The sequence below is a fragment of the Vombatus ursinus genome, unplaced genomic scaffold, assembly GCF_900497805.2.
Source record: "Vombatus ursinus unplaced genomic scaffold, bare-nosed wombat genome assembly UNPS02006874.1, whole genome shotgun sequence".
In the NCBI taxonomy this organism is placed as follows: domain Eukaryota; kingdom Metazoa; phylum Chordata; class Mammalia; order Diprotodontia; family Vombatidae; genus Vombatus; species Vombatus ursinus.
Window position 1 is genome coordinate 1,282,531 of NW_020946652.1, and position 10,797 is coordinate 1,293,327.

At 41.2% G+C, this 10,797-nt stretch overlaps 1 protein-coding gene across 7 annotated transcripts in view; it reads left to right on the top strand.

Moving 5' to 3' along the window:
* The window catches only part of LPP (LIM domain containing preferred translocation partner in lipoma), a 692,945-nt gene extending 685,801 nt beyond the window's left edge, over window positions 1-7,144 (top strand). For all 7 annotated transcript variants that reach the window (XM_027848882.1, XM_027848884.1, XM_027848888.1 and 4 more), the window contains one exon: window positions 2,113-7,144. In XM_027848882.1, coding sequence (XP_027704683.1) covers window positions 2,113-2,241 — 129 coding nt within the window. In that variant the 3' untranslated portion in view covers window positions 2,242-7,144. The remainder of the gene's footprint in view (window positions 1-2,112) is intronic.
* The last annotated feature ends 3,653 nt before the right edge of the window (window positions 7,145-10,797 follow it).

Genomic DNA, 10,797 nt, shown 5'->3' on the forward strand with positions numbered 1-10,797 from the left:
TTCAGGTAGGGATGTCACTTGCCTTATCTCAGTGAGGCCTCCCAATAGCCCTGCAGGAGAGGTGAGAGGCAGGTGCAGGTGTTATCCTCGCTTTCCAGAAGAAGGTACTGAGGCCAGAGAGGGAACACGGGTTTTTACCATGATACGTGAAAAAGCTGAGGCTGCCCATAATCCTCCCAGCCCCTCATCTGTGGTTTGGATGATCCTGGTGCAGACCCCAGGGACCATACCTCTTAACTGGAAGGGACCACAAATCCCTTTGCCTCTCCAAGTCTCAATTTCCTCCTGTGGAAAATGAGGAGTTGGAACTGGGTGACCTCTGAGGTCACCACCAGCTGGAAATCTGTTCTCTAGGATTTTTCTTCTCAACAATGCTGTCCCCAGCATTTCCTTCAAATCTCTTCTTCCCACACGTGTCAGCAGCATCATCTCTCTTTATTTGAAACTGGATTAAATGTAGAGAAATCTCACTCTTGCCAGATTCCCCTCTGCTCTTCTCTGCCTTGCCAGGAAAACGGTATCATCACAGGGAGATTCAGCTAATTTCCTTATGGGCTTTCTACTAGCTTAAACTGAATGCCATTCCCTGTCTTCTTCCAGGCAAGTCCTTCAACTGCAAGGAAGGGCAAAGACCTGGTGGTTGGAATCCAGTCCCTTGGGTTCCCCTCCTTCCCACTCCACGGCTGCCTGGGATAGTGAGTTATGCTATTCTTATAGATGCTGCTTCCTGGTGAACTGGACAGAAATCATTTTGCTGTCCAGTGTCTTTATCCCCTCATCTGTGAGCAGTCAGAATGTCATTGAGGAGGCAGTGGGAAGGGTGTGATGAATGGGACTGTGAACATCTGATCAGCAATCTTACCTTTCTCTACTTTAATTTGCACAGAGTAACTAGCCGACATGGTCTCATCCATCTTCATAAGATAGTAGTCAATATTCTTATATGTCTTTAAGTAAAGTTTTCAAGTTGATGTACAGATATTAGCTCATTGGAGCCTCTCTACCATCCTGTGAGATAGGTGTGATTAAGGCACCGCATTTTAGAGAAGAAAAAATTGAGGCTCAGAAAAAAACAAAAACTCGCCAAGAGTCGACAGTGTTTTCAGTGGGAATGAAACTCAGGCCTTTTTAACAGCCAGTACCCCACTCTCTCATTACCTTCTTCCTCTCTGACCATTATAAAGTCAGGGGCCAGAATTGCCGAAGTTCTAACTAGGGGAGAGTGACTGGAACTTCTCCCCTGTGCTCCAAAGTTTAGAGGATGCTAGAAGCGTGTTCACTCTTTTAGAAGTGCAGAAACAACTGAAGTTAGCACCTTGTTAGCAAGAATAATTAGTTAAAATAAGATGCTGCATGATAGCATTCTTCCTTCTCTTTGAAGCCTTGCTTCCGTTGAGCTCCTTTGCCCCAGCCTGAATCTCCACTCCTCCCTCATCCTTCACAACTGTTTGTTTGAAAAAAATCAATGTGACCCCCCCCCTTTTTTTCTTTTTGCTGTTTATCTTAGGTATCATCATCATCTTCTTTATTCTCATCACTGGGATTGGTTTAGTGCCCAAACATATGCAAAGTGTTTGGAGTGTATTATCTAAGTACCAGAATTTCTGCCTATGGATCCACCTCCAACCAGACCAGAGGACACTAAAGGGACTGCCTGTCTATCTATAGGCCAGGGTCTTCACAAGACCTCAGAAACTTGGCCTTGAATGGTCCCTCCGTGGCCATCCAGCCCGGCCGATGCTGGTCCTGTTTATTGGGAAGCCCCAGTGCACTCAGGCCAGAGATGTCCTCTCCCTTTCTAGAAGCAGCTAGATGGCACAGTGAATTGGGCTCTGGGCCTGTAGTCAGAAAGACCTATGTTCAAATCTAGCCTCATACATTTACTAGTTGTATGACCCTGGGTAACTCATATAATCTCTGCCTGCCTCAATTTCCTCAATTGTAAAATGGAGATAATGACAGCACCTACCTCTCGGGGTTGTTGCAAGGATAAAATAATATATCTACCAAAGTGCTTTGCACATAGTAGGTGCTTAATAAATACTTATTTCCTTCCTTTGCCTCCCCTTCATTCTCTTATTCCTTGCTCCTTCCTGTGTTGTTTTCTCTTAGGATTGTGGTGGCCTGCTGTCTGAAGGAGACAATCAGGGCTGCTACCCGTTGGATGGACACATCCTCTGTAAGACCTGCAACTCAGCCCGCATCCGCGTCCTGACTGCCAAGGCCAGCACTGACCTCTGAGAATTGCTGATGCCCATTGGATCTGATTGGGGGAGGGGTTAGGGAAGGAAGGGCGGGAAGAGGGCAGGGGTTGGGGGCATGTCTCGGAGGGTTCACTTTGCAGTTGAGCATGGCCCCATTGTAGGGGTGGAAAGGGCAGGAAATGAGAGGAGCGGCCACCTTTGCCCGTGGGCTTCTTTGTTGACCTTCTTTTTCCTATCCCCCTCTCCTGGGAAGCACACTGAATCAGCCTGCTTGTTGGTAGATCTCACCAGAAGCACAACACAACCCAGGTCACAAGGTCGGATGCTGGCTGACCTTTCTGTGCAAGGACTTCACTCAAGCACGTGGATGCTTCTCATCCAACCCTTTCACTTTTTCATTCCTGTAACTTTTCATTCTAGCATTTGCCTGACTCGCCTTCTGGTCGAACAGCTTTTTATAGCCTAGTATTTTCCTGTTGCAGAGGATTTATTCATTGGGGATGCCAGCTTCTAGGATCTCGAGTATGAATGCACCAGTCCCTTGAGAAAGGGTGCTGGCTTCTTGGAGTTGGTGCTCACCAAGGCTAGACACTCTGTTTATTTATATAGGAAATGATGTCTTTGTGTTTTACTAGAACGCTAAAACCAATTATGTGCCTTGAAAAAAATCACAAATGATTTTTCACTAGAGTACAAGGAATGTAACTAATATATTACATAGTCAAAGTCTGGTTTGGATATGACCTCTGGCATTCATCAGGCTAAAGCTGTAGTGGTCATTGGCTAGGCTGTTTTAAATGTCCAGATAGCAAGTCCAGCTGGCCCAGCACTGCCTGGGTTTTCTCACAGATTTTCACTGGTTGATAGATGTCTCAAGGGAATTGACATGGATTCCCCGATTTCCCAAATCAAATTGAGCATCTCGCTGCAAAATGGAGACAGGAGACCCAAGGGGCTTTCAGATAGTTTGAGCTAGGCTTGTGTTATGCCTTAGCATTCTTTTTTTTTCCCCAATTAGGACAGTCCTGTTTATCCACAATTCCCTGTCCAAGACAGCCTAGGGGAATTTGACTCTTCCCACACTGAACCTTTCATCTAGAAAAATGCCACCATTTCCCCTCCCCCACAACCATCTGCAATGAACAGCATCAGCCTCCTCTCAAGGCTGCAAGGCATATTCTGGCATCCTAACCTTGCTCTGATGATTGCAAACCAGGACTCCAAATGGTTGTCAAATGTTGGTTGATCAATTCCAAAAAGAAAAGAAGGAGCAAGAGAGAGCATTAACTTTCTATGAGGGTAGTCTTAGCTTTCATTAAAAACTAATTTTTATCCAGTGGTTGAAGCATTTCTTTTTCAGGTGCCAAGGAAGTCGCTGAAAGAAAAAAAAATTAAAATGCATAAAATATATAAGATTAAAAAATGGATGTATTTATATATATATATATATATATATATATACACATATGTATGTATGTATTTTATTTTCTTATATAAGAACCAAAGGAATTAACCCCATAGTACTTGCTCCAGCAAATCCCCATTGGCTAAAGACAATTTGATTTTTATTTGGAAAAGAACACGTTGGGACTTGAAATGTTTCAGTCAAGGGCAGAGCCATGGCTTTTCAGTGGCTTGGACAAAGGGCAGATTTGGTGTGTGGGTCATACAGTCTGGTATTCATCCAGTGCCACAGAGGTAGCTTGTCATGGTCTTTTTGTGGGATGTTTCCTGACACACATCAACCCCTGGTGTCTCACTTTCAATCTTAAAGAGTTTACTGTGACCCTGAGATGTTTGAATCAGAGATTGGGAATTTCCCAGGGTCTCACTATGGGGTGTCGGAAGCAGGACTTTCTGAACCCAGATCATCTGCACTCCAAGGCTAACCCTCTACAGCCCCCTGGCTCTCTTCATAAGCATTACTTCTTTACAAACAAGCTCCATTTTCATGCTTTTTTTCCTCTTTGTCATATTTTAAGAAATTAGAAACAAAAATTCTAAATTCTATCCTTAAGATCTGAAACTTTAAAAAGTAAATTTTTAAGGTCTATCCCTCCATGCTGAGAGATGAGTCCTACTACTTTTTCTGATTGTCATAGTTGGAATTCTCAACCCTGCCTCAAGAATGCTCAGTATTTTCTGCAAATGATTTCTATTCTAATGGGAACCTTCTGAAATCTGTGAGAATGGTCCATTTTTCAAGACCTTGCTTGTCAATGAGTCACTACAGCTTGTCTGAGTTAATTTTGAGTTTGCTTACTTGCTGGCATCATAATACAGGGTTCAAGGGGCCCCACCAGATATAGAGCTATCAATGGCCACTGTCTTCAACATGCCACCCCCTATACCTCAGTGCTCCATCCTCTGCTTCTTACAGCATGGACCTCACAGTTTGGGCAATAGGAACGCTGGTGGACTTTGACAACGTTAGGACAGCAGGTTGAGTTTGGAATACAGTGGCAATGAGCAAACTCTCAGGATTGAGCCTAATGGAAAGCTAGACTGCCTTCAGCACTGATTATTAGGAGATGGGGGGGTAATTAAGAGTTATATACTGGCATAGATTTCATAGCTTATTTTTCAGTCAGTATGTCAGTGGCAAGATATTCTCCCTAGATCAAAAAGCAAAGAGGCTGCCTCAGTGAGGAACGAGCTTTCTCTTTTGTGAGTGTCAAAGCTGACACTCCCCGCACCCATCCAGAGTCATAATTGTCCAAAGACAAAGTCTACGTGCATCTATTTATGCTAATTGGAAAGGGAGCAAGTGGATCCTGGCCATCTTCACCAGGTCCCACTAGAATTGAATGTTCCCACACTCATATGCAGGCCTTCTGAAAACAAGGTTGTCCTGGCCCCTAGCCCCACAGCATGACTCTTGGGTACCAGCACAGGACTGCTTTCTCACAATCTTTATAGTGTATTTATCACATAACCTCATATATCTTTGCCAAAGATTTTAAAAGTAAATCTGTTTTTAATATAGACTTTCTTAGACTTTTGTAATGATAAATGTGCACACTTCTCATGACACGGAAATATTTAGAGTTTGTGTGTGTGTGTATATGTGTGTGTTTCCTTTCACAAGAAATATTTCACGAGCAATATAAAGGATTTTAAATTAGCTTATTCCAGGTTTTTGTTCATTTTAGTTTGATTTTATTTTCCTTCTTTGTTTTTGACAGCAATTATTTCATATTATGAATGACAACTTCACTACCGTGGGTCTTTCTGATTGAATTGTGTGAAATTCTGCTTATATCACAATTTATAAAGATAATATAGCCTTATGGATAGGATTATATTCTATCTAAAAAAAAAAAGAATACTGTCCTTATTTACTTATAAATGCATAAACAAGGGAAGAGATAGATCATCCTAGATATTCTATGGACTAGAATGTTTAAGAAATATATTTGGTTTTAATCAGATCATGTTGTTATCATCGGGTAATATTTTGAAGCCTGGGAGACATGGAAAAATTAAAAAATGAAAAAAACCGTGATGCATTGTGTGCTATGCAGATGAAAATATTTTTATGAGAATTCTGAATTGTCTGAAGTCCCAGTACGTGCCCAGTGGATATGAGGACTCATCTGGTAGTGGGCCTCTCCTTCAACAGATAAAAGCCATTTGTACATTCCAACCTAAGACGAAGTACTGAGAACTCTGTTTCTCTGAAACACCAAGCTCTGGCTTTTTTCTTTTCTTTCCTATGTTATTAATGTGTTGTCATGGTATTTGTGTGTATGCTTGTGTGTGTGTTAGAGAAAGAGGGAGAGGAGCTGAATTAACCCAAATCAATCCCTTAAAGATAACTGCTATAAAGTTATTAACACTAGAAATATCTTCTAGCCAAGAAAGATGCTGCATATGATTTGTGGTTGACATTCAAAGTTTCTAGCTGAATTTTTTGTAATTCTCAAAGGATGAGGTGCAAGGTGAAGGCATTTACTTCAGGTGCCTGTAGGATGACAGTAAAGAAAGGAAGGAAGAATATAATGGAAACTTGGATAACAGAACTTCCTGACTGGCTCTGGGTTTCTTAGTTAGTCAAAATCCTATTAACCTGAACCTACAAGGAAAAGCAGTGTTCTTTCTTGGGAATACAGTGTAGTGATCTTGACTATGTCAGTTTCTGTGTCAATGGCCCCATCGTTCCTCCATTATCGAGTTGTGAAGAGTGTTAGGGAAATGTTGGCAGACACTACTGAGGTTAGGGAAACACCAATGTGACCTCCCAGCCTCATGCCTTTCCTCCTGGCTTGTTGAGGCATGTTTTCTTTTTCTTTCTTTTTTTTTTTTAAGGCATTTCTAGAAATATTTCTCTTCTACCTTAGTATTTCACATTTGTCATCTAAACAATTGCTCACCCATCTGTTGCCTGGAGCTATGGTACATGTGTGTTGCCAATGAAATGTGACAGGGCGTTCCATGTACACCCGTTTTAGACATTTGGACTTTGGGGGTGGGGGAGAAGCCTGCTGGAAAGGATATGACCCTGTAGAATATACCAGTAGCAAATGAGGAGGGCAGAGCTCTAGGTGAACTTTTAATGGAAAAGATCATAGAGATAAGGTTAATTCTCACCTTATTTTCAGTTAAGCAACTGATTTGACAACCCACCAATGAATCTGTGAGAGCAGGAAAATGTTGCAAGACCAAAAATAAATTCATTAGAAAGACAAGAGCAAAATTCAGAAATGTAAAGGGCTCTTTCGTTTTGGCAGAATCTCATCGTGTTTCTTTCCTCTTAAGTCTATCCCTCTTGCACGGTTTTTGGCCGAGTCTCATGAATCAGGAAGTGTCTTGTTAGTCCCTAAATCATGAGCAACATTTCAGAACACAAAGGATGATTTATGGGCTGGGGTGAGCGTTTGTGGTTTGACCTCATTCTGGGATTAGTCAACCATGATGATAATAAAGACAAACACTTCACACTTGTGGCCTCTGACTTCCATTAAGCATCTCCATTTTGAACATTGTCTCTGGACATCCTATCAAAATTAATGTAGAAGTGAAATTAATGCCATGGCTAAGTTGGGAATCATAAGAATGAGTCAGGGGTAAGGTATGGCTGTGAACATTTCGGTTCAAATTATTTATTTAATGAATCAGTGGAATAAGATTCTCCACCACCCCCACCACCCCTTGGTTGGAATTTTATTTCTAGACTTTTTAAATCTTCAAGTAGAAACTGCTGTGAGTAAGTAGAAATTGATTCTTTCCTGTAATTTAGAGTTTCATTGAGACTTTCCCTTTACCTTACTATTTGCATGAAACTGTGGGTTCATTGCCATAGGTGCTCTGTTTATCCTTCTCAAAGCCCTATCCCATCTTTGTAGTCCTTATCCTTGTATTTTCAAAACTTGTCCACAGATGAGTCACCCAACCTACTAGAGGCCTTGCTCTTCTTGTTTAAGTATTGAGACTTCCCCTAATTCACATCAGCTGACCATCACCATCTATCTCTTTTCTTTTTCCATTCTTGATATTTCCATGACCCATCTTCTTTTCCAAGCACACACAGTCTTTCTGACTTCTGTTGTGCCACTTGAAGCGTCCAAATCACCATTAGGCAAATGCTATGGCCTGCCTGGTTCTATTGGAGATCTTGGTGTTTCCTTTTCAACAAGCTGCCATTTGGATTTTCATGCAATTTGTGACATTGGGAGATTATTGGTATTCAAGAGATGGGCTTTGGAGGTAAGAGGCAGTCTTAGATGACTGAAAACATGACACATTTGATCAAATGTAATACCGCACTCATCGCCTTCTCCTTCTCAAGGCTGGGGCTCACTCCTTTTCCATTACAGGGCCTGTCAAAGATAGATATTTTGGTGAACTGATTGGACAGGCCATCAGTCCAGTCAGTGGTCAGTAAATCACTCAACAAGCATTTATTAAATGCTTACTATATCTCAGTTAGTGTGCTAAGCCCTGGGGGTACAAAGAAAGAAACACACACACACACACACACACACACACACACACAATGATAACATTTCCCTTAAGGAGCTCACAATCTAAGGAGACTTATCACCATCTTTAAGAAAAATGAATGAATGAATGAATGAACAAATGACATGTATTTGTCATTACTTTTACAATTGAGATACCCCCACCCATTATGGGGAGATGACAAATACACAAAAGGACATAGGGTTTCCAAATATTCTACAAGGTTGAAGAAAGGCGTTTTTTTTTTGGAAGATAGATCATGAAATGTGACCCACAAAAGGAAGATAATAGAGACAATATTGCCTTCCATTTATTTATGGATTCATCATCCCTAGAGTCTCAGGTCATAGTACATGGCCCTGCCTGTAGTATGCTTAATTTTATCCTTTCCCAATGGAAGCTCTAATCTGAGCGCTGGTGTGCAAGGTGATTAAAAAAAAATAGACAAGTTTGAAAAGTGGGAATTTTATTTTTGAAACATCAACTAAAATCAGCTAAAATGTAGGGATGAGAAAATGTTTTGTTCCTTTGGAATATGATAATTCTAACTTTCATGGAGAGGACAAATGATTGTCCTCCCAGATTTTTGTTGCAGATCAGCCTTTTACATATGACACTAATATTAGACGGGAGTAGTCAAAACACTCGATGTGTGGCCTCGTTCCAACTAAGAGCTAGGAAATGGTGTCAGCTCCTAAGTTTTTCTTAGATGACAGATTATAGGCCTGCAGTTTACCAAAGTAACTCAAGAGGAAAAAAAAAATCAGATTTTATCATCAGAAGATTTGAGGGTTGTGCTTTCATTTGGATAGAAGGTAGTGCCAGCCTGGCTGTTCCTCCACAATGGCTCATCCAAGCTCTTGGTCAGCATCCTTGCTTGGGAAATCCGGTGAGGTACCTCATTTTCTGCTCTTTTGGACTTCTTTTCCTTTATTCTTATTTGTCACATGATTACAGAGTGTTGATTGAGCTTTCTTTTCTTTGGGAGGTCAGGTTGGAGTCATGTCAAACAGTCAAGAGTATTATGGTACTCTTGGATATGAACCTAGGTTTCAGTAATTCAATTCATTTCTGTGAGTTTTTATTAAGTGCATACTGGTGCCAAGGGCTAGAGATATAGAAACAAAATTGGGGAAAAAACAAAAAACAACAAGAAATCTAGCCCCTGCCCTCAAGGAGCTTATATTTGATATATGTCCTGAGCTTGGAGGAGAGAGAGGATGGGAATCATGAGTAACACTATTGCTCTCGTGCAACACATCTATGGGGCCTTCCTCAGATTTGACCTATAATGGATGGTGATTAATAAGTGCATACTTAACAACACTGTCTCTGACTTTCACCTAGAGAAAGGAATCATCTCAGTAGGCTTGTCCAAGAGGCATGGCCGTGATTGGATGGGAGTCTACCAATCACTTTTTGCCAAGACTTGATTTCCATTCCTTAAGATCTGAGTGAATAGAATGAAACCCTTTCCTCCTTGAGAAGCATGGATGTTGTGTTATGATGAACTTGCATTTCCAAGGCCTCAAGTGCATTGTAATCTATTCCACAGTCTTTTAAGGTAACACTCTAGCTACTTGTAAAAGGGATAACATTCTTTGGAGGTCTTAAGCCATGAAGTTGTTTGGTCCCTTAAAGGTAATCTTCACAGATTTCCTTCATCCCATTTGATTAAGGTGGTTTGAGGATTGTACTGGGATCTTAGCCCTCTCTTAACCCCATCCTCTTGAGCTAGCCTTTGGAATGTGATACTGGAAATCACAACTCTGCTTCCTTGGACGTACATTTATTAAGTGTTTACTCTATGTTGAACACTGGGAATACAAAGAAAGGCAAAAAACATCCTGCCCTCAAGGACCTTCCTTTCTAATGTCATGTTCAGGAGCACAATTTGTTCATAAAGCAGGTATACCAGCATTGGAAATGATAACATAAATCTACAACTTCTTATCTGAGCCTCGGGCAAATGACGCCAAGGATAGAGATGTAAGTATGGCTCATGTTCCTCCCAGAGTCAAAGAGAAATGCCTACATATGGTTCTGTGCCTTCCTTAATAAGAAGTTTTCATATACAGTGCTTTTATTTTTTGAATCTTACGGCATTTTCCCACGGAGCTATGATCTAATTTTAGAAATAAGTTGGATGAGACAACCTCTAAGGTCCATCGCTTCCAACCAAGGGATTTGAGGATTCTAACTTTTCTCTTCTTTTCTGACTCATCTCCAGTTGGCACTGCCTTCAAACACTCTGAGGGTCTTTGCCCCCAACAGGCATTTAATTATCTGAAAATATTTAAATATGCCAGGGGGACTCTTATTTAAAGGAAGCCTGCAGCTAATCCTTTTGTAATATGCTTAATCCTTCCATTGTGCATCTCTTTCATATATATAACTCAACTCAATAAGTATGGAGTAAGGACTCTATAATGTGCAACAGACTAAACTGTAGACCCCTGAACAGTCTGAAGCAACAGCATCAATTTCTTCTACCAGGATCTTGAGCAGATGCCTCATTGTTGTAACCATCTTAGGAGAATAGGCTTGGGCAAGATTCCTCTAATCTTTCCTTCCTTCCTTCCTTCCTTCCTTCCTTCCTTCCTTCCTTCCTTCCTTCCTTCCTTCCTTCCTT